This window comes from Drosophila innubila (assembly GCF_004354385.1).
Source record: "Drosophila innubila isolate TH190305 chromosome 3R unlocalized genomic scaffold, UK_Dinn_1.0 2_E_3R, whole genome shotgun sequence".
Taxonomy (NCBI): domain Eukaryota; kingdom Metazoa; phylum Arthropoda; class Insecta; order Diptera; family Drosophilidae; genus Drosophila; species Drosophila innubila.
This window is the reverse complement of record NW_022995380.1, coordinates 1,773,563-1,799,013: the sequence shown is the minus strand read 5'-3', so window position 1 is coordinate 1,799,013 and position 25,451 is coordinate 1,773,563. Positions and strand designations below refer to the sequence as shown.

General features: G+C 34.5%; 1 protein-coding gene across 6 annotated transcripts in view; it reads left to right on the top strand.

Annotated features, from left to right (window-relative positions):
• The window catches only part of LOC117792552 (tight junction protein ZO-2), a 111,894-nt gene that overhangs the window by 38,612 nt on the left and 47,831 nt on the right, over positions 1 to 25,451 (top strand). For 5 of the 6 annotated variants that reach the window (XM_034632734.1, XM_034632733.1, XM_034632738.1 and 2 more), the window contains exons 2-3: positions 5,791 to 5,866; positions 23,976 to 24,510. In XM_034632734.1, coding sequence (XP_034488625.1) covers positions 5,791 to 5,866; positions 23,976 to 24,510 — 611 coding nt within the window. Of the gene's footprint in view, positions 1 to 5,790; positions 5,867 to 23,026; positions 23,899 to 23,975; positions 24,511 to 25,451 lie in introns of those variants that run through there. The other variant, XM_034632742.1, reaches the window with a different exon arrangement.

Sequence of the window (25,451 nt, the reverse complement as noted above, 5' to 3'; positions counted from 1 at the left end):
TTTTGAATAACAATGTAACTAGAATAATTAATATGTATTAAAATGTAAATGTTCCGAGCCTATAAAGTATATTATTCTCTTAATCTAAGTGAAAATGTCATTACTATTAGATAAAAAACACAGAAGCTATGAACAATTCTAGGTCAAGCTCGTTGCTTTCAATGTGATTAAATAAATAAAATACAAGTCAGAACAAATAAGAGCTTAGCACAGGGTATCTGTCAGTCGAGCACACATAACTTTTGTGTTGTTTTTTGTTTTGCTTTTTTTTTTTATTTGGGCATGTCGCTTGTTGCCTCAAATTTAATTTGACTGCCGCGAAAGCCGCTCATTATCTATATGAGTCTGTGATAAATGATTTTAGCGTGCGGCCTGCACTTAATCCATTCAGTTATTTGCAGTTTCCTCTCTGACTGTGGGGTTAATATAAATAATGTATATGATTTTATTTCGAGCTTTTTATGCATGTTAATTTATTGTAAAATATGCAGTTAAGTAATTATGCACAGAGGTGGAAAAGTCAGCGCATTATTTATTGAAATACCTTTAATTACATAATACATACTAAGTGGATTGATTTTCACGTTGCGTGCTAACAGATAATTTAATATTCATTTTTTTTGAAATGACGTAAGACTATTTATTAAAAAAATTCTTTGATTTTATCTTTTATTCAAATCAATTTATCGGATTTTTTCAGATTCAATACATTTTTAAAAGATATCGATGAAAGCTAAAATAAACTAATTAATTTGTAAAAAAAATCCGCATTTACTTTCGGGAAATAAAATAATTTTGTAATAAATATGTAATGAAATGATAATATTTTGTTTTTCGTTAAAAATGCGTAGCTACAAGCAAAACACATTCCAATCAAATTCCCAGCCATACTCTTTTGTTGATTCATATCGCATATCACACTTTATACATATCATATATCACTCTGTTAATCTTTGAATGGTGAGCTTAACTTTCCATATTCATTTCTCTATACACATAAGTCGTCTCTTTCACTAAATTACACAATTCTTCTCTAATTGAAAATAGAAAGAAGAAAGGCATTCACATGTATGTATGTACATTGTACAAGTTGATTTCGAGTACTCGTACTTGCCAAACGGCAGCAAGACATGCCACATAGTCAGAGTTTTTTTTTATTTTTCCCTCTGGGTTGTCTAGGGTTGGGGCTTTGTAAATCGCCTTAGCCTCTAAAAATTATGTCACTTGCGGCTTTTTTAGATACTATTGTTGCCTTTGCCGTTGCAACTGGTAATTGTTGCAACAATTGCAAGTATATTATTTTTATTTTTCGATTTCGTATTGTTGTTGGTTGTCTGTCGACTGTTGTCTGGGTAACTTGACACTCGCGACAATGTCTGTCTCTGTGTCTGTCTGGCGAGTGGGTCGCTGCTGTCGAGGGGCTGGCCCACAGTTACTTTAAGTGGTATCATATTTGAGCACTCCACTGTTGTCACATGTTGTTGTCTTTTTGGCGTTTTTATTTACACACCACATTTGTGTTTCAATTTGAAATTTATTTATAAGTAAGTCTCAGCAGTCTCTATCTCTTCCATTATCTGTTTGTTGTACACTTGAAATTTGTTAAATAAGATTTATGATAATTGTCTGTCTCTCACTCTCTCGTCTGTTGTCATCTCTGTCATTGTCAATAATAAATAAGCATGTTTAAATATTATTTCATTGAAAGCTTTCCCACGCTGATTATTTAGTCATTGGCAGCATTTTTATTGTAATTGCAAACTTGCCCATCTCTTTTAGAGGTTTCAAATAGCTGTGCAGCTGGGCGTGTCATTAGGTGAACCACAACTGTTATTGGACCTTTCTTAAACTTATCTGCATATTTAACAAGACTCTGCTCCTTCCCAATGACAGGGTAGAGTATTCGTCAAGAGAATATTTCTTATCTACCACATTTGATGTACATATCTACTACAGTAGATACAGCAACACATATAACAGTTAAGTTTCTGGTCGTCACTGTTGGACCTGACAAACATCTATTAAAACCACAAATTGCCGTAACTTGACTCAGAGGTATTTCCGCTTCCGTTTTGGTTTTGCCCTCTGTCATTTGTGTTGCGAATAATTTATCTTTCTCTCATTCTTCCATAGTTCTTAGCTAGTCTGTATACGTGTAGTACCGTGTACATTAGCTTAAACCTTGTGGTTTTATTTGCAATCGTTTCTTGAATTCCCCACAAAATTACTAAGCAATTTTGATGCTTTTTTGCTCAAGTTTTTCTCATCTGTTGTGAACACAAAACACTCAAACATCTGTGCGTGTATAAACAATAAAAGTAAATCGAGTGTTATACTTTGTTACCGTACCGGTAATACATTGTAATTTACTAACCATCAAATTTTTGTATATCCATTTGGAACAATAAATTTTGTCATTAATTAAATGGGCGGGAGCCAAGAAATTTAATATTTATATGTACATGTTGGCAACCATTTTAAGTATCATATCCAAGATTGCTGAATTGTGTATCTATTCATCTGAAACAATTCTGTATTAATTGCTTTGAATCAGATTTGTTAGAACATAGGAAAATGTTAAAAACTACAAAAACAGTGAGTTATCTTTTAGTTTATTTGAAGTGTATTAATTTTAACATTTATTAAATTTTATTCATATTTTATTATTAAAACTTTTATAAACTTTTATAACGATTAAGAAAAAAAAATTTTTTTTTTCAATTTAGTTAACTTATTTACAGTTGTTTAACAATTAGAAAATCATAAAAATAAGTTTAATTGGGATATAATATAAATTTACTAATTTATTTGATTTGAATATTTAGTCAATTTTATTTTTTTTTAATTGTTGAAAGTATTAACTTTTATAACGATTTGAAACAAAAAAATTATATTATTCTCTTTTATTAACTTGCTTAATTTAAAATTGTTAAGCAATAAGGAAGTCATATAAATAAGTTTAATTGGGATATTATTAAAATTTACTAATTTATTTTTAACATTTTACAATAAAAGTGTGAAGTTACTGGCTAATTTTATAAACTGAAACGGATTGAAGAAAATAATGAAATATCATTTATGTCGAAAATTTAACAATTTCAATAGATCTTATTGATGAATTTTTCTTGGTACCTCATATTGCAGATCATGTTGTCTATTTATATTTTAAACTGTGCGTGGGCTTAGGATAAAGAATTTTTGCCAAAGGCAGCTCTACTATACATGCATAATCAGATGGGAATGATTACAGGCCGTAAAAATTAAGTATAAAAGAAAATAGACTAGCAAAAATGGTAAGTCGGGTTCTAAAGAGTGCAACAGCCTCGAAATGTGCTGACGACGCCTTCGGATACATTTGGTGCAAGAGCATGCAAAGTTTTCGTTACATATTCCACACCATCCAACCGGAGAGAGATCAAGAAAGAGAGAGACAGGGAAAGAGAGAGAGAGAGGTAACTCAACCTGGCTGGCACTTAACTATTCCACAATTGCGATGTGCAGTGTATGTAATTTAAGCATGTTATATACTTATGTATGTTGTTATGTCGAAACATTGCACGGTTACAAGTTCAAAATCAGCATGCCTACCAACTGTAGAGGCTAGACTTGTGCCCTGCATCCTCTCCTGATGTCGACAAATGTTTAAACTTGCTGGCGGCGCATAAATTTGTTGCATGTTGTGACGATAACAGCAACAATAACAAGAAGAAGGCAGTCAAACTTGGGTAGATGGCCCTGATTTTCCTGCCAACCCCCTTTTGTGTGTTTTTGTGTGTTTGTTTGTGTCGTCAGCACTTGCTCAGTTGGTTGAGTTGCAGTTGAGCCGTGAGTTGTATCCGTGAGAAATTCTATGTGGATATTCTCACGCATGTCTCTAGGATATGCACGAGTGAATTTCAGGCACAACCGCTTCAGACGGAGCCCAATAATTGGTGCACTATTTTCCATGAGTTATAGTTTAGTCAGTGATTGTTGTTCTACACTTCAGACTCAATTAGCATGCTACCTGGGAATAGCAATAGTGCAACTACTGGTTGTGGCAGACGCCATTGATTCAATCCCCAAGACCATGAGCAAGACTGAGACCAAAACGTGGTCCGTGCCCGTTGGTGCTGCCACCTCAGGGCGCCGTTAACACTGGCAGCGGTACAACAAATTGCAACAGGTTCAAAAACTAATTTGCATGCATGAAATCGCAAAGTGAGCCGAGACACGACCGAGACACATCGAGGCCTGACAGTCACTTACCAGTCATATGCTACAAAAAGATACAAAAAACCCGTCTGAAACTATACCAACAGCTGGGCCCAACCCCGTCAGTCAACAGAGCTTGATAGTTAAAGCCATAGCCATTGTCTGGCAATGCGGTTGGTCTTTCTCATTTGATCTTTGGCCAGACAGCCGCTTTTCAATTGAACTTGAAGTGTTTGCCGCAACTTCAGCTATATCGTAGACTCTACAACGATCTACCTATAATCACAGACATAGATACCACATTTGGTGGCCAGACAGACAGTCTGTGTGGCAAGTTCTTGATTTCAGGTTTACTGTGCTACGTATTTTTGTATCAGTTGTCTTTAAGCAAGCTCCAAATTTCTCTAATCTGCACTACATGTTAAAACAAATGTGAAATATTAAAAATAGGAATAATTGAATAAATATTTGCAAATATTAAAATTATCACAATATTTCCATTATTCAATAAATACAATGAACTTGAGTACACTTAATGATCTTACAAATTCTAAAACAGTTCAACCGTAGATTAGGACAAAACCGATTACAGACTTCTGTCTTAAGCTAAATTTGCTGGAATTCCTAAAATACTTTATTAGTCAGTATATATATATTTAGCATTTGAACAATTGAAACATTTCTTTAATATTGAGTCAACAAATGCGACGCTCAAGCTAGAGTTTCAAATTATCAAGCAGTTAAAATTAATTGTTATGAATAATTTTTTTAGTATCAAAATTTTTTTTTTGGCAACTAGAAATCACTTTATTAACTATATTTGATTTTTTTGGCAACCCTATTTTTGTATTACACAGAGATAGAGCATTTAACCTTTATCACAGTAAGAAATATTTTCCTATTACATATTAAATGATGTCAATCAATTTGATCAGCTCACATGTATAGAAGTGTCTTTCATGGCCCTTGTTCGTATCTCTGCTGATTGACATTTGTCTGCATATTGACTGCTCCATTTTAATACAAAGACACAATAACAAACACGTTCACATTCATACACTTATGCATATGTATATGAGAACGTAGTTACAATTGCGTTGGTTGTTCGATTGACTGGCTGAATGTCATAAATCATGGCAAATAAGAGCACAACGATATCTAAACCGGCATATAAGGTTAAACATTATTGTGGCCCGGCCAGAATGTTTGTTATTGTCGTCAATCGGTGCGTAAGTTTCAATGTTTAATTTGCAATTCAAATTCATCTAAGTATATGTGTACATGTGTGTATAGCTGCTCTACTAATTATGATTTATAAGCTTAACGTTATAGTGAGGTTAATTTATGCAATATAGTCTTAATATTTTTGAAAGCATTCGTGTAACTATTACACTTTTATCATGTTTTTGTATTTAACAAGAACCTGATATAAGAAAAGTCATAAATTAATTATAATAAGCGCAGATTAATGCATTCACTTGACTAATGTGATTGTGAATTCTAAATGCAATTAGTTGTGTTTTGATCCCAGATCTTTGGAGTCAACTAACTTATCACACTTATTAATCAACATTTTCTATACTCTATATCTTTTAGATGCTGCAAACATGGAACACAGTGCCGGCGAGGAAAAAATTCAAAAGGAAATCGAAACGATCGATTACATTGACAAGTGAGTTTCGTTATAAATATAGTAATTATTTTAGGCAAAAAAACAGCAACTCCAAAAAGGTGTCAACACAATTTTAGACAAATCAAAAGCAAATAAATTCAATCACAGCATTGACAGAAAATCTCAGTTGTATTTGAAAATTACAAATTGTAATTTGCGATTCTAGTTTTTCCTTTTTTTCGTGCTTGTTCGTATGATAAACGCCCTTTTATAACGAAAAAAAAAACAAAAACAAAAAACCACGAATTAAATTAGACAGTCACCGGAGTCGTCGACAGCAATTACATGTGAAATTGACTTGTAGCAATTTCAAAACCATAATTGTTTACTAATCTCGGCGTTGCCGTTTGGCCATTTTGCCATTGCCGGAACGTTGTGCAAATTGTGTATACGCCACGTTGACCAATCCTCAAATTGACAACACTGATTGTTGGGTGTTGCTAGTTCAACTACTGCTGTTTTTGTTGTTGTCGGTTTGTTGCACATGAATTACAATTACAATTTGTTGGTGGTTCAATTGTTTTTCGACTGGCTGGCCACATCTTTTTACAATGAAATAGAGTGTTATAAATTTTAAATAAATTAAACGAGAATGCTTATTATGGCAGTTATAACAATAAGTTAAGGTCTAATTTTTTTGTAGGAAGAATCCGTGTATGCAAGGACCACTTAGGTTGATATTAATGTTTAACTTCTAGACTTGATTTAAATAATTGAAACAACGATGAAAAGTTATCCAATGATATTATAATCATTCAAGGGGTATATAAATCAGTTCGCGAGCGGAACCACGGTGGTTCAGACCACCGAAGCGAACTTTTTCCAATATGCTTGTGGTTTGCAGCCTTGGGAATCACACGACCTTTGATACTCCTGTCCCAATCATTTCCGTAATTTAGGGACTCTTGGTGTAAATAGGTGTATATTAATGTTTATTATAATACTTCAATTTGCTGATTTTGCGTCATTGACCATCAATTGTGTGCCCCTAAACCATTTAATTGTTCAATAAATTGATTTTTAATATTTCCGCTATATTTAAATACAATTATAATATTTCATTTCATTGCACTTCATAAACGGAAATATTCGTTTGTGGTAGAAAAGACTGCATTATATTATATAGAAAGTTGATAGAGTTCTCTATCTTATTTATACTTACTAGTAATCCAAATAAGTAGCTAATTACGGAGTCATCAAGTGTTGCCTCTTTCAATTCAGACATGAAACCTGCTCAGCTGTAAGTGTGAATTATGCAGCAATTGTTTTAAATTATTTTATTACTTGCGGTCATGAGCACATTTAAGCCATTTGTGGACTTCAATTGGACAACAACAAGCAACAGAAACAACAAAAACAACAAGCGGCATCAAGATGGAGCTGGAACTGGAACAAGTAATCTCAATCTCAGTCTGAATGATCGCCACAGTTGTTACCATTTATATGGCCAATGAACACGGGCGGGTTTGTAAGTTGGCGCAGATTGCGCAATATTTAATTCAGTTAAAAAGCCGCCAAAATTGGCTGGTGTGGCAGTTTTTGTTGGCACCGGTAACTTGTTAACTTTTTTCCAACATTAAATGGTTATTTTTTCCGTCGTTTGCTTGACTTTTTTTTGCGCTGATCATGTTGCCCGTCCAATCGTTGATGTGTTTAATACATAATTTCCTTATCGTTGCGATTTATTTTCTGCTTTTTTTGCAAGCATGGTAAATTTTTTGATATGTGGTCGAGATTTTGCTTCTTGAAGTTTAATGACTTTAAATAATTATGACATTCAAGTTGTACTTGTTGCTGGTGTGGTTTTTGTTGTTGTTTTGACTGTTGTCCATTGCATGTACAACACTTTTTTGGTTTCTTAGCAGCACTTGCTAAGAGTTCCCCACGGAAACCCGTTTCGAAACAGCAGCTATCACATCTTGCACAAAAAAAGTATTGCAATATTACAGTCGGGCAACGACATTTAATTAACTTCCCATAAGATATTAATTACCCATGGGAGAAAGACGGATGGTAAATGTTTTTGCAGCAAAACAAAAGATCTAGACAACAAACTAGTACTAAGAACAAATCACCGCATCAGTAACCAAGCGTGGGGAAGAATATGTACAAAACTTTGGAGTTTGTTATTGGATCTGTCTAAACACATACTTAGATTCAACTTTAAAACGATGTTTTTCATTTTACCGACCCCATACTATATTTATCATTTATAACAGATTTTTCATTAGTTTTATTACAACCAGAAATTTGAGCAGTAGACACAATTAACAGATGTTCGCTAATAATTGAAAAAATGTTGATCATATTTAGGTGCTAGAATTAATAAAGTAACCATCTGTTAGCAGCCACAAGATCATTAACTTTTAATAAAAACAATAAAATTGAAAAAAAAAACAGCTTAAATTAACATTATTCCCATTAAAGTTGATGAAATCTCTTCGCCCACAATATGCAAACGACATTCGCATGCGCTGACAGGTTAAAAGTCAACTAACCGCCTAAATAGCCGTAAATAAAAACATCGACATCATCGTAATCAGCGTACGCATAATTAGAATGTTATCGACGGGGTAATTTGATTATTCGATAAATTGTACAAATTGAGCAAAGTCATCTGAACTCCTACAACTTAATGAGGCAAATGGTCGACGAATCGCTTTCTTTTACTCAACCACACCAAAAGATTTCACTTTCAAAGACCCCCATATCAAAAGCAAGACTTATTTGATATGACTGTCTGTTTTTTTAAGTTAGCGTCATCTTTGCTTTATGGTAATGGCTAAAAAACTGGCTCAGAGAACGGGCTCATTTATGCAAATAAAGATACGAAGAGTCAACAAACGCACGAATTGATGGCAATTTGTCGCATGGCTGTTCATGATCGTTGTTGTTTTTTTCTTCGTATTATTCTCAGCCGTAACGCATATAAATTAACATATATATATATATATGTTTTAATATAATCGTGCGAATATTGAACACTTTCCTACGCAAAATCCATGTGCGAAAACTTTCACTGAAATTGAGTTTTAATTGCAGGTATTTTGAAAGATTTCGTTGCACTTTCAGGATTGCAATTGCTGCTGGCTTAGGAGTATGGAAAAAGGCAAAGCAAATCAACTATTATTAGCTTTTGCTTGGCTTCACTTGTACGAGTCTTGCCACTTATCAGTCGACCAAGCAAGCATCAAAGCCTTTACCAAATTATAAGTAGTTGGACAGCACTTGAAGTTGCACTTACGGATGTTTTTAAAGTGGCAGTTGAAGTCGCATGCCTTAGCGTTTGATGAACTTTTGGCTGAGGAAACATCTATGCTGTGCTGGTGGCATATCATTACACGATGTTACAGCAAAAGCCGCGAAGAAACAGGTGTAACCAGTGACTGCGATTACGTGACGTTCGAACTGCCAGACTATTATAATAACAATAAAAAGACAGTCAAACATACAGAGGGACAGACGATCAAATATATAAAGAGGAGTTTATTTGTTTGAATTTGTATTTGTTATTGTTTTTGTTCGCTTATGGCAACTTCATTTGGTAACTGACTGAAAATATCAAACGGTCGTCGTCTCATGGATTTAACATAACAAAGCCCTATCAAATGACGAACCAATAAATACAGTTTATAAATAGCCTTTAGCTTAAGACGGCTAAAGAGCAAAGTCGTTGCCGATTGCGAAGTCAGTCGAGTTGGCTATCAAACTGCAAACAGACGTTTCTCTTTGCTCACGCTCACTACTTTGAATGGCGCCTACATTTAAGATTAAAGATAATTACACAAATTTTATGTCTTACATGTTAATTTTTAATGAGTGTTAAACAAAGTTATTTATTCACTTCCAAATTGCATTTAATTTTAGTCAATAAAAGTATTTGGAAGGCTACAGTCGCGCAAACTTGCCGATGAGAGACCCTTTACTTATTATATAAAAAGGAATATTATTTTAAATAAATTATTCAAATACCCAATGCTTGCGAAATTGCTTGGAAGTGCTTGACTAAAAGATGCCCTAAAACTAGATCTTACTATATTTACTTTACAAAGTCTCTTTTTGCCAGTTACTATACATTTTATTGATCAATTTCAAAATGTATAAAAAAATCAGCGGGGTAAATACAATTAAAACTAGTCATTTATCAGAGTGAGTACTACAAAATCTGACAAAGACTACAAGTTGTAGCAATTTCGATACAATCAAGCATAACAAAAGCTTTTCTTTCTTGAAAATTCAAAAGTATACACAAGGAAGATAGGTAGCGAAGAAACAAGTTTGTCGCCTAAGTCTTTTGTTTTGGGTTGCGAGTTGACAAGCAAATACCAATAAGCCAAACAATAAATACTAAACAATGATAGATTAATATGTGAAAAGACAATAAAAATGTTTTTCCTTTTTTCGTTTCTTTTATGATTATTAAAAACTGCATTTAGTGCTCTAATTAAACGTTTATCGTTATCAGATTGACGTTGCAACACCACAACGCCCCAAAAATGAAGCAAAAGTTAAAGAAAACACAAATATTTCAACGCTTTTTTTTCATGTGATCAAACTCAAAGCTTACTCAATTTGTGGGCGTAACACTAGCGCCCACTTTTATTTATTTTTGTATTTACGGCTTTTGTTGTTATCGGTTTTCAAATTTTTTGTTATTATTTTTTCTTGTTTTGGGTGGACCACCTGCAATCATTATGGGCCAGTAATAAATGCATTTTATGCCATTTTATTGGCCTTCCAAGTTGAGTTCTGGCTTGACTTTCACAACAACAAAACATTGCGTCGCCTGCGGGGGCAGCGCATGGCACGAGCCTGAGCCAGAGTCTTGGCCAAGCTGAAATGCAAAATAGCCAAAAGTATAAGCAAAAATCTGGGCGTTGACTTTGCAATGAGCCTACTTGACACATAAATTACCGTATTTTCATAGGCTCCAATTGGGAGCAAGGCGACCGAACGAACCTCATTGACCCAAAAAGTGTGTTAACCATTTGGGCCCAGAACGCAGTAGCAGTAACAGTAACAGTTAATATGGCAATGTCTTTAATAATAAGCCAAGGCAATCGAAATTGTTAGTTGCAGCCATACGCTGGCGGTTAAAAATTCAAAAAGCGTTTGCCATGTGTAAAATTAGCATATGAGTAGGAAATGCACGTGGAGCATTTTAAAAGCCAACGTGATATCTGAGACCAGGTATTAGCATATCCAACAGAGACTCGGGGACTTACAGAAAACTAAACTTATATATAATCATAATAGACGTCTTGGGGATTGCAGTAAAAAATAAAACATAACTATAAGCCCGCTTGCTGGCAGTATTAACTTGGGGCCTATGCATGAAAATTAGCTGAACATGCAACATGCAACCAGCGCGCTACAGCGTTAGGGACCCATGGAACACACATAAAAGCAACACAGGACTGAGACGGAGACGGATACAGAGACAGAGACTAACTGGCCCGACAGCTGTTGGCGCTCTCTGACTGCCTGTCAAGCGTTTTGGGGCAAACAGGACAGGACTTGCAACGGTGTCGGGACAATGGCCGTGTCTGAAACAGGGGCAGGTACTGGGAACGTAGCCAGACAGCTGAAAAGACAGATAAACAAGTTGTGTATATGCTAGCTTTTTTTTTTAATACTTTTTTATTTTTCTTATTTATATATGCCAAAGACGTGCCAACTTTGAACTAGTTGTAAACAAAGCAACTTGGCCAAGCAGCCACACAGAGTTGAGGTGTATGCGAGTTATGGCGAAATTTGTATGCCTTCCACAATACAAATTGAATGGGGGGCTACTGAATTACATATTACATATCAATGACAGTCTATTTATAGTCTTTTCTAATATGATAGGCCAATCTGTTAATATGCTTGTGTGAAATATGCATATTAAATTTACTTTTGTCCATAATATTTTTAGTTTTATCTTAAGTGTTATTACATTATTGAATTTATTTCAATATTTAGTCTTTGACTTTAATTAATTTTTGCTGAAACTGCTGGCAATTATTATTTAAACTCAACTGTTGTGAGATATTTTAATCTTAAAAATATAATAAGCAATAACAATATTTCTCAATTAATAATGTAATACTCAAAATCAGAGGAAATCAAAACAGCTAATAAGATAATAGATGAATATATAATACCAAAACTTACACCTTTGCATTAAAAATGGATTGAAACGGTCATTGTAATTTGGTGAAAATGTTTATAAACTACTTTTAACAAAATTTGTTAATTACTGGCTCACTTTCGATGAGTATGGTTGAGATATTTTAAGAAGCAGCAATATACAAAGTCTTCATTTTGAATGAATTAACTGTCATCTCTCCTATGGTAGGTATGTCATAAATTATTCTGATCTTATCCAAATTTCATTAGGATTTTTAAGACCAAATTCACACGATGAGATATTGAAAAAAATGAATAAGTTTTGATTACTAGCGATATATTTAAGTATATTGATTGCGAGATCGATCTACTTAAAGGTTAAAAATGTTATCCATGTAGCTCTTTAAGTTTTGACTCTTCATGTTTTAAATGTGCAATACATTTAAAGTTTAAATATAGCTGTGTGTGTAGGGTGTCTAATAGTCGAGATACTGGGCTTAACCCTCAGCTTATGGGTCTGCCCGTAAACTAAGCGATAAGTCAAGCTGACACAAAAACAGGATTAACTCCAAAAGGCAATGAGTCAGAGCAGCAGCAGCTGAACTACAAACCTGCAACTTGGCGAGGCACTCGCTCAAGATAAATTGGCAACACGCGCCGCAGATGCGGCTGTTCCCGATTCGTATTCCAATCCCGATTTCAGTGTTCCCCCCTTTTGTCTTGGAAGTGGCAGCTGCTTTGCTCTGCCGTTTGCAATTGCTTCTTTGACTTTGACTGCGTTCGCTAATTGTGTTGGCCTCTTGTCCAGGGCAGCAAAGTTCAAAATGTTGCGGTTAATTGTGTTTCAATTGATTAACTCTGAACTTTTGCGTCATTAGACAAGAAAATCGGCGAAATAAGAGAGAATTGAAATAAAACTACATACAACAGAAGCCAAACCGCACCCAGGGCAATGCCAACAGAAATGGTCATCATATTGCCAGTATCCTACAGCATTGGCTAATTAGTTGAAACGGTTGAGGAATCAAAGGCCCATAAGCTCTAAAATAATTACGATCCATTCGCTGAGCAAATTAAATTGCCACTGGTTTTTTGGTCGTCGAATGAGGAATGAGAGATACGGGGAAACGGGCAAACGGGGTAGATGACTTCTAGCAGCGGCTTTTGGCAACTTCGTGATTGCCGAATCGAAAATATAGACAAAGTGGGAACAATGATTGCTCTCTTTGGAGCCAGAGTCGATGCCAAAGCCAGACTTCAAGCTAGCGCAACTCATAACTTTATGACTCAATCTATGTTTTGCTGGCTCCAATTTATCTATTTCCTGGTAGCTACACCCATGAGTAGTTGTAAGCTGTAAATCGTAGCATTTTTTAATGCCACAATTGGGGCCAATTTTGCCTGGAAGCAGAGCTATTGCATCTCGTAGTGCTTTTGCCTTTTGATTTAGTGTGTGTGCCCCCCATTTGGTTTATGTCTCGGTTAATTTCTTGGAATTCCCCTTCATTTCAATTTGTACATTTGCCTTGCAATTATTTTCGGGGCTAGTCACCATTCGACAGAATACAATAGCTGTGGTCTTGCTATTTATGAAGATAGGTACATGTATAGGTTTTGTACCTTAGATGGAAAAAGCTAATTAGGTTTCGGAAATGGGACGAGACCTTCTCACGATCCTTATAATTCCGATAAGTGGGGTGAGTAAAATAATTGAAAGACTGTTCAAACTTTAAGGTCTCTGATTTAAGCAAATACTCTATGTGCTTTCAATTGTTACTTAAAGATTAAATGGCAAAAGAATAGGAATGGAAAATAACAGTTATGTATACAATTAACTCTGAGGTATCCTGTTTTTAAAGTAGGGTATTTTAAAAAAGACTACATTCATTTTTTAATATTTAATACACAAAATTTAAAAAATAAAAACATTGAAATTTAAATTTTAAAATTAAATCTAACTAAATTTTTGCATTTTATTAAAAAAATGGAAAATATCAAATTATTTGATAACGATTATGATAAAAATAAAAAGCAACTTTTATTTTTTATATTGTTTTCAATATATATATATGTATTATATAGACAACAATGCAATCCTACGAATTAAAGTTCAAAAGTCAAAAAACTTCGTCTTGGCAACATAATTGCGTTTTGTAATAGTTTTTAACAGTTTTATCTATCTTTTTATTAAAAACAATTTTTACAATGTCTTTGACGTTTGCGTGTCAAACGCATCGCACATCTTTCGACACCTCAATTCTATTTCAATTTTGGATGGCCTGACATATGCAATAACATGTTTTTAGCAGCTTTTTGCTTGAATGCCTCGACTGTTCATCATAAAAGTATTTTTACATATGATGTGTAAGAATTAAAAAAAAATTGTTAAGTTAAACATGAAAAATATGCAAAAGACAAAAAACACCTTAGGAACTTGTTTAAGCTGCAAATGTCTACAAAATATTTTTCTGTGCATTAAAATGTTGACCTTGAGTTTTAGTACCAACGGTCTTAATGAACACAGCTATGACTTATTGCCATAGAAGTAGTTAACAAAAAACATTGGTTATATAAGCAATATTGCAATGAAATTGTTAATACCTCACTTCCAATCTAGATTCACCTTCAAGTTGTATCTATTACAGTCAATTGCACATCTCAAGGTATTTAAGACCATCGTCCATTGCACGCACGTAAATAATTTAAGGTACTTACTCAATTATCGCACTTTATTATCGACTGATCTCAGACGCAGACTCTGCGGGGTCTCTGAATACAAAGTTAAGCTAAACCTTTCATCAAAAGCCTTTTGAAGTGTGTAATTTTAGTGCTCTCGGCATTGGAGCCCTTGAAAACATTTTCTCATTATGTGAAATCAATACCAGCATTTTTTGAGCATACTTGTAAAGCATATTCGCAGCATTCATTCATTTGTTGGTAATAGCGATTGTTCAAGTTTGATGGGAAATTCGATAACAAAATAATCACATCATTCATTAAAACTCTAAAGCTTAGTCTTTTGCACAGTCAAAGCGCATAAATCAGCTGCATAACAATCTGAAAGCTGTAATCAGAAAGTCTCTGTTATTTTTACTTACACTTTCTTTGATAATTATTAAACATTATTATATAGTGAATGAAATTAACAATCCAGGAGCTTCTAAAGATTTAAAAAGTATATATTAGTTCTTTTGTATATTATTATTTAGCTTACAGCACTTTAGAAGTTTTATTTTGAAGACTATTTTTTTCATCTATTATTTTATTATTGAACAAAAGCTTCGAATGCTTTATCACTGCGGACGGCAGTTCGCGTTAGTGACGAAAGCAGCACGAAGGGTGCAAAAGGCGACTAACTATATATACAGCTAAGTTGGAAAATTTGCTACGACTGTCCGATCAGATCGAGTTATATACCGATCGACAGGTTTAGTTCTAACTTACAAAATGGCGTACTAAAACTTTTTCTAACCAACCTGGGTCATGAGATACGGGGGTGTAAGTGGGAGGGGAAAAATTTTGATAATTGCAGCTTATGGGGCCGTTGGGGCTTTTTGGTAAAATTTTTATTTTTTAGAAATTTTACTTAAAAATACGCGTCGATTGATACCTCAATCACCCAAATCCGATAACTGGTTCAAAAGATAATTAAATTTGAAAATTTTAGTGGACTTCTCAAAATGAAATGAAAAGTCAGTTTGTTTGTCTGTTTGTCTGTTTGCATCAAAGCGCTAAAGAAGCTTAAATGTAATGATGGGGATTGATTCCTTTTCAAAAATCTAGAAATGTTTGTTCTACGACTTTTTCAATTTCCCGCTAGTTTAGCGGAAAAACGCTAAATCCCGCCAAAATTGACTCAACAGTTTCCAAACCATAGAAGCTACAGATATGTTCTATATATCATTAGAAAGGTGTGTTTGAGGGCTTTTAGGCGCACCTTTAAACTTTTTTTCTAAAGTACTTAGGTAACATTTTACAGGTGAAATCAAGTTTTTTAGCTTAAATTTTGGCGATTTCTGACAAAACGGCTCTAACGATTTTTGTTAAATTTTAATATGTTGTAATACGTACAATTTCGCGTTTTTTAGTATATGAAACATAAATTTTGGTTGAGGGGCTCGGAAGATATTACCTGTAAAGTGAATAAATACATTTATCTATCGGTCGAAAATCACGTTTTAGTACGAAAAACTTTTTGGTTTTATGAGATATCTCAACCAAAATGATACAATATGCATTTAACTTGGTTTTATATATTCTGACCAAAGTTGGTTAAAATCGGACCACTATATCATATAGCTGTCATAGGACCGATCGGGTAAAAATTAGGTTTTAGTATGAAAAACTTTTTTATTTAATGAGAAATCTTAACCAAACTAATACAATATGCATTTAACTTGGTTTTATATATCCTGACCAAAGTTGGTTCAAATCGGACCACTATATCATATAGCTGTCATAGGACCGATCGGTCCAATATTAAGTCTTAGTATGAAAAACTTTTTTATTTTACTAGATATCGTAACCAAACTAATAGAATATGCATTTATTTAAGACTTATATATCCTGAACAAAGTTGGTTCTAATCGGAACCACTATATCATATAGTTGTCATAGGACCGACCGGGTGAAATCCAAGTCTTAGTATGAAAAACTTTTTTTTTCATAGTAAGTACGAGGTCTCCGACAGTATAGTATGCTCAGCTGTAGCAACGCGAGCAAAGCGAGCAGGGGGCGGGGCCCCCTAGTTTTTCTTTATAATTAAAGAAAAAAAATTTTTTAAATATGAAATACGTTCAACAACTAAATTTTTATATTTTACTATTTGCCTGCATTAATAATAAAGTTACAATGTCAAAAGCGAAAGCAATTGCAAAAATTTCTGATATCCCACAAAAAAAACCTCTAAACAAGGTAAAAGTCTAGTGACGAAAGCAATTTCTAGACCAAATTTTGATATCATTTTTGACGAACAAAATTAGTTTAATCTAAAATTTAAATAAAATATAATTAATATAAAAAAACGAAAATTGGGATTCGCCACTGCGCAAAAAGTAATTTTTATGTACAAAGAAGATCACCCTTTTTACTCACAGTGCCGAATGCCAATTTTCGTTTTTTTATATTAATTTATATTTTTATTTAAAATTTTTAGATTAAACTGAATTTTGTTCGTCACAAAATTGGATATCAGATTAAGATAATCTCATATATTTTTAGTATTATTTTTAAATTTGAACATCTAAAAAAGTTCAAGCCAGGAATCACAAAAGCTTAAACCAGCAAAATTATTTTTAACTATCTTATGATTAAGTCTAAAGCAGCTTTATATTTCATTCTTTCATTAATACCTATTATGTATTATGTAACTGTTTGTATGTTCTTAAATCAGCCTAAAATCTTTATATTCCGAAAGCTTCCTTTTAAAAAAATAATGCCTTTTAATCATTCTGTCCTTAAAATGTACATGTAATTTTATTTTCCCTATAACAAATAAATCAGTTAATTATAATTGTCATTTTATTCTCTTGGCTATCCTAAATATGATGATTGTCTAAGCCATATCTATTTCCCAGCATCTCAGATATACTAAACGATTCCATAGTTACTTTTAACTGTATTGCAATTGTGAAACTAAAATTTTTAAGTCAACTTTAACTTTAAAGGCAATTGTGATGGCCGTGATTTATAGTCTTTGAGTTGTAATTAAATAGCATTGCAAAGAGTTGAAATAAAGAAACAATTTGGCTAAGACTCGTGCCGACAAAAAATGGAAATACAAACAACAATTTTCTCTCTTGCAGTTAACCGCAAGACGGTAAATTTATTTTTATTATGGCACCGACAGCTTGTCACCATAATTATAGCGGCAGCTTACAGTCTGTCTATCATTGTCTGGCGGATTGTTTTTCTTTTACTGAAGATTTTCCAAAACCGTGTGAGATTTTAAAAATTTACGAGTGTTTTATCAAAGGGTTGCTAATAATAAAGTGTGGTACTTAGTTGTAGTTCTTGTTTTTATTTTTATGATTATTAATTTTGATCGTTGTTGTTATTTATAGTGACAGATGCAGGGCAATGTGTATTATGGCTGGGGAGGTCGACCCCCCCCCACTCAAATAACTTAACAATGCTTGGGAGCTCCAGATATTTTAATGGCTAGAAACTTTTAGTGAAGGCTTCCAAAACACACGGTACAGCATTGGCATTTCTTTAAAATGAATTCCAAAATATACTTGTATATGTTTTAGTTTTAAGAACATTTCCAGTTTCATAAGTGATGTCTGTCTTTGATTTATTATTGTTTTCGGTATGAATTATGGCAGAGAGGAAACAAACTTTTAAAGATAGAGAAAGAATAATATGAAGGAGTACATTTTATTGAAAAATTTTTACGAGTTGTATAAGAATAACCTCTTTAATTTTCATTAATGGATTACAACAATTGGATATGTCAATTGGGGCACGTGGCATTATCATTTATCAGCTGCTGTCATCAAAGTAAATGAACTGTAATACTATCTCAGAGAGGTCTCTGGTCTCTGTCTGCCTCTGAGTCTGCTCGATGCGATTGCATCTGCATCTTTTACTAAATTATTAATATTTTTCGCCTTTTTTTTGCTCCCCTTCGAAACGTCTGTTTCACAGTTTCGTGTCACTTTGTTCATTGCCTCATAAAAGTCAACTGCAAATTGCAAATGCAAATGCATAAGCAGCTGCTTCTCTTTGTCTCGTTCCCAGTTCCCAGTCCCTGTCTTACTCAGACTTTGTCTCTTCGTCTCTTTCTGACTTGTACTAGCGCTTGCTTTGGCAAATTTGTGTTAAGAGGTTAAAATCATTTGACATCTTGCATTATAATTAAGTTGCATTTTTTCCCGCTGCGACAACTTTGACTTGGACTAGAGTTTAATTTAATTATCTTTTGAAAGAGTCAACTTTAACGAATAAGTTTTCAAGTTAAGTTTAAGACATTTATGCAGCAGGTGCTGAGAGCCCGAATATACATTTTTAAATAAAACTGTTTGGTAATTTTGTCACATTATTTTGATATATGTAAAGTAATATTTATTCCAAGTTTCTCTTTTCCTTAAAAATTAATTAATACATTTAATTTATAATTTATAAATCGTAAGTTTTTTTTATTATTTTAAGTAGTGATATCGAAATCAGATTCTGAAATAGCAACTACACACATAAATCTAAATGACTATTTTTCTCATACAAGTGTAATTCATTCCAATTGTAGTGAATTTAGTTATAATATTTGTTATTTTACATACATAGTATTTATTTATAAACAAATAATTTTAGATTTGGGGTAACCAAATAAGTTCTAGGTATTTAAGAAATACTAGTTTTATTTATTTAATTGAACTCATAGCCAGATTTTATGTTACTTGAAAGTGCCTATATGAGCTTATTTAAGGTTACCAAAATGTCGCCTATTTATATTATAATTACTTTCTTATGCCTATTAACTATTTAAACTTATTACAGAATATTCCATAAGAGTTATGAATATACTTAATTACAATATTGGAAGGCTTATGAATTGAATTTTTATTAAGCATTACAATTGCTTAACTGAACAGACTGCAGGGTATGCCATAGTCGTCTAAATGTTGAATGTTGACTTCTCCCTAGAGAGAGCTCTGCACATGTGTGTGAGTGTGTGTGCGTGTTTGGATACCTACCGCCGCATGAAATAATCTTGAAGATCTTCTTGCATTGCTTCAATTAATTTTTATGGTATTCGCAACCCATATAAGCGCCACGCCTGCTGTTAAGTCTCCTCTCCTCACCGCGACCCTTGGTGTTTGCTTTGCTGCCCACCAGTATGGTTAATGAAAAGTCCAGCAACAACTACTACACAGCAATACGACAGCAATCGGGTTCACTGCACGCCCGTTTAGAACTGATTTAATTGCAATTGTGCGCCGGCATTGCAGACATGCAATTGTTATCAAATATCGTCAACCGCCCGAGGCAATTGTGGGTAAGGGTAAAATGGATGAAAGTGGTTAAAATGTGTAAATGGTAAATGGCTTGGAAGCCCGAAATGCGGGTTAATCCCTGTCCAAGCTGTTTAATTAACAAGTGTAATTGATAATGCAACCGCAGCATATATATATATATGTATATAGACGCTTGAATGGCTTTGGCACTTGGTTGCACTTATTAATCACACCAATTGCTGCGTGTGCGAGTGTATATTGTGTATGTGTTTTGGCTGGCGATAAACAGATGTCAATAAACCGCATCATGGCACACATTCGCAGACATCGAAATTGTGGGGGAAAATGAATGTGTGACAAGTGGAAATTGTTGATCGTCTTGCCCCTGGAGAAATGAGAGATGAGAGACGAAAATCCGAGAGGCGACTTCGTGTTTATTTATAACAAAAAAAGAACAGCATATTTTTAAAGAGTCACGGCATTTTTATGCGCTCCAAAGACTAAGAGAAGAAAACTAAAATGGGAGGGAGAAAATAAATAAGCTTGTGAGACACAGAGAGAGATCTAGAGAGAGGGAGAGCGGATACTGAGAAGTAGAGAGGAAATTAAACGCTTGACATTTATTTCGCGTGACATTTCACACACGCACACTCTCAGAAATATTACTCATGCGCCTAGTTATCCAGTGAAATTGTCTGAAATGCCTTGTGCAATTTGAGGCATTGTCTTTATTTTTGTCCGAAATTTTAAGCAATTTAGGCAACAATGTTTGCTCGTATTTAGAGCAGCAATCACATTTCTCTTCTCTTCCCCTCTCTCCACCGTCTGCGCCCAGATTATCAGACTAGAGTCTGTCGCGCATGTCTCGGAGGGTTGAAAGCGCCTCTCTTCAGCTCTTCCGCTCTCATCTCCCCGGAAAGAAAATTTCTGTCGCACTGCTCGAAATCAGTTTGAAAATTGCCGGCGGTCAGCGCATTTACTCGCCCGAAACGCTCTGTAGGAAACTATGTGAATATTTTTGAATCGTTCTCGTTTCTCGTTTTGTCGTTTTTCGCTTTCGCCTATTTTTGTGATTTTATTAATGGAAGAATTACAAAGTGATTCAACGTTGTGGCTTATGACCAAAATAATAAATAAGTGATCAGTTTGAAATATAGCCAATATAAAATCAACACAATTGCGTATTTTATTTTGTGCATATTCATAAAGTGAACAAATTATAAAAATAATGTTTAAGAGTGAGCACATACTTATGTATAATTAATGTGCGGACAAATTAAATACGTTAAGAGCAGGACGTAATAATATAGAATTCTTGTCGGAATTCCTTGATTAAAATCAATCTGGAATTGTTTATAAAAATTGAATCAGTTCAAAGTGGCCTCTTTATCTGTAGATACTTCAAACTTTCTAATTGATATGACAGTTTTAACTACGTATATAGTATAAGCAATAAAATTATTCGAATTGCTCATTTAGGTGGGTGATAAAGTGAAAAACGATAAATTTTAATACGTATCGCAAATTCAAATTGAATATTTACATATTATTAAACGCTATAATATATAAAGTGGAAACCGGAAAACGCCTGATATACCTTAGAATTCTCTTAATGATCCTCACCTGAATTATCGAAAGAGATCAATGATCCTCTCTCGATATAGAAGACCTTATTCTCGAGCACGTTAAAACGTATTTATTTTAAGAAGCGTTGGTCTCTTTTATAAACAATCATATTTTGTTGACAAGAATCTAATCATAATACAAGTATATCAAGAATATTATCATGGCCCAGTAGGCCATAATATTTAAACGGAATTATTTAGCTTTTGTGTTGTTTCTACATTCGAATACTCATTCTAAGAACTGAATACCTCTTTATTCTTACATACATAGTCACTCCTTACTCTTGTGATTTATATGGTCCAATTCTAATTCATATTATATTATGTTCAAGTTTATTTCGATAGAATAGACTCCTCAGTTTAATACATAAAACACTCCTTTCTGATTCATATGATCCACTAATGACATCTAACTCTCCAGCTCTTTTAATTTTATGACGGCGCCTTTAGATTGTCCCTTCCATGGTTTTGGTCTTTTCCGGTTTGTGACTGTTTCCTCTGTTTATAAGTACATTAATCAAGCCCATTTGCCAATACTGCAGTTCTATTCATTTGCGCAAAATTTAAAATAATTGCGACAATAAAATCACCATAAACACAACTGCAACACAACAGCAACAACAACAACAGTCCCTTGTAATCTTGCCATATCCGGCGTGTTGCGTGTCTTCCATGTCATCCCCTTGTCTCATACTTCCCCATGCCTCTTTACCTCCCCTGGAACTCCAATGGTTGCATTCTGGGGCTGCCTTAGTGACGCTGACGGCGCTTTTTGCGTCATCATTATTATGAACAACCTTTTGCAAATGTTCCTGCTGGGGGGGCCAAAGGCTGCATCTGCTTTTTCTGCAGTTGAATGTGCTTGGTTCGTGTTCCTCGTTCTGCAATTTGACATCTTAATTGCTTTGTTGATGGATTTCACTGTTGACACTTTTGCTTTCTTATAAATACTTAATGAACTCTTCAACTCTTCGACTCATCTGTTCAAATGGGCTGCCAACCAAAGAAAAGTTACATTTCTTCAACCGGAAAGTTATTCTATAAAGATGTGTTTTTATTAAAATATTTACCAATCTAGTTTGCGAGCAATGAGTAAAAAATATTAAAAACGGAATGTAAGAGAAAATATGAGAAATACAGGCTAATAAATTTAGCTTTAAGTTAATATAAAATAAATCGGAAATACGTTCAAGCGTTAACACTCAATGTGAACATTGCATAACATTGCCCTAACATTTAAAAAAAAGCTCATTATTTTTATTAGTTCAAAAAAGACATATCTGAAAGCAACAAATTTTAAGATTTACTTAACTATCTTCGAAAAGTTAAAGTCAACTAGCTTGAAGATTGTTGACATTTTTGGAATTTTCATTTATGTTTTCCTTTCAAGTAATTGCTTGTCTCAATCGCATGTTGGTTAATTGAACTAATTTTCTACCGCAGCAAAGCGAGATTTTTCTAAATTGGAAGTTTTTTGAAGAAGTTAAATATCTTAACTTACCAAGAAGACAATTGCTATGTTCTTCCGCTCGGCACCTCATTAGAGCAACTTTTCGGGCGCAAAACGACTTTTAATTGCATCCACTGGACACGGTTTTCGAGTGGAAAAAGGGGTAGAGAAGGGGAGAAGAGGTGGCAGTGACTCGACACATGATGAATGCGTGGGTTGGTCAAATGGTCGCAATGTAGTTTGAACTCAGTCGAGCACGAAACTTGTAGAGTAATTACATGTGTAGCAAAACAACGTGAAATTGTCATTTAACATTTGTCAAAGGCAACACCAGACAAAAATAAAAGAACAACGATAAAATAGAAATAAAATAAAGAAAAGTCGTGAACTAATTAAAGAACATCTAAGGCCAACACAGAATCGAAAGAGGCGTGTGAAACGGGCCACAAAAATTGTAAACTAGTTGAGAACAATGTCCCAGATCGATTATACCTGCTACACGGTGCCCGAGTGCTCCAGTGATGATGATGATGATGTGAATCAAAATGGTCGTAGTCGTGGTAGAGATGACTCCAGCGATGGCACGCTTGAGAATGTTTTGCAGTCGGACTGCACGCTGGACTCGGATGCCACAACCACATCCTCGATGGAGCACCATCATCACATCTATCGCCAGAACCACCGCCAGCAGCACCAGCAACAGCGAAATAAACGCTATGCACCACAGCGAATCTCGTTGCCAGTTCTGCGTGCTGGCAGCCACTCGAGGGAGCCGACTCCACAGCTGGGCGTCTATCATGATGGGCCAGAGGCAGCACCACAATGGGGCTATTTTGTGCCATTGTCGCCCAATGGTTTCTTTAGTCCCCCAATGCAACGACGTCGTTTCAGGTGGAAAGAAATTAAGCTAAACTTTCATTTAGAATCTTGGTAAATGCTGATTTGTTATTTTTTCTTATTCTTTGCAGGGAAAAGGAAAACGATCGCAACCGTCGCGCTGTTAGCTATGGCGGTGGCGTCTCACCACCGCATTGCGCCACCATACCGCGTGCAGCACCGCGTCGTGTGGCGCTCATGAAAGAGCCACCACCACCGCCGCCACCGAAGCCGCAGCTGACATCGAAGGCATCGCTGCAGTCCACAGACTCCTCGCATGCATCCAGCATCATTGCAAGCAAATATCCGCACTCCGAGTACAATCTCATACAGAAGATCGACTCGAATAGCACGTTGACTGCCCCGGCGCAATATCAACCACAGAATTTCTATGCCAACACCGGCACCATCTCCTCCTCAAATGGTTACTCATCGCTGCTGTGTCATGCCAGCTCTACGACCAGTCCGTTGGCGGTGCGCAAGCGCGACAAGCTGTTGCATCGGTTCAGCGATGCTGCCACATTGGGACGCAAGCTCAAGAAAAAGAAGAACACGAATCGCACCTGCCGCTCCATGACTGAGGCCATTGAGATGCTCGCTGATCCGGTCATCGAGGATGAGTTTTTTGTAAGTATACGAAACTATTTTTTTGATTATCTTCAACTTATACATATGTAATTCAGTCTGCAAGATAAGATCATATTCAAGTGAATACTTTTATTTTCAATTTTAATGAACGCAAAAAACATAATAGCTTTTGAATATCGCATTCAAGTAAAAATTGTTCGATTTGACAGGGGGCGAAAATTATTTTTATTTTAAAAATGTATCATCAAGCTCACAATGTATATTCTTATGTTATTTCGGACGTATTTGTTTTTAATAGATCATTTATTTATATTTATTTGGAGAATTAAAAAGTTTTCTTCATATAGTTTTTTAGCTACAATTTATTCCTAATATATTTGAATAAATCAAAAAATCTTTTAATCAAACATGATTGTATTTAAAAACTTTGAACATTTGAATGATTTTGTCCTTATATTCCAGTCTTCCTTCAAATATGAAATTTGATTTTTTTATTTTCATACAACAGATCCGTTTCAATATCGCTAAAAACCTTTTAATGATACATTAATGCGGTTATAAGCTTTGACAACTACAAAAACTTTGCCTCTCTTCCGATTTTCATTTCTCTTCAGTCGTTTCCAGTAAAGTGGGTGTATTTTCGAACACACGTTCTTTACATTAATAATAATAAACTAAGACCACAAGCATTCAATTTTTTATCGCAATTTTATTTTGTTTCTGCTGTGGCTTTTGAGGGACTGGAAGTTATCTGGCTATTGTTGGATTCCTCTTATCTATTTAATGAATGGCCATTGGAAATTCATTCGTCCACAGATTGTTCTTCAAATTTATGCATTTTGTTTAGTTCATATTTGTTGCTCGTCGAGATCCAAACATTATTTTTCCATTGCGTGGGCGGAAGTGTGTAAAGCTGACAAATTTAGTTGATAACACTGTGTAGAAGGTGATTGACCAAAAAAAATAAAAGAAAATGAAAC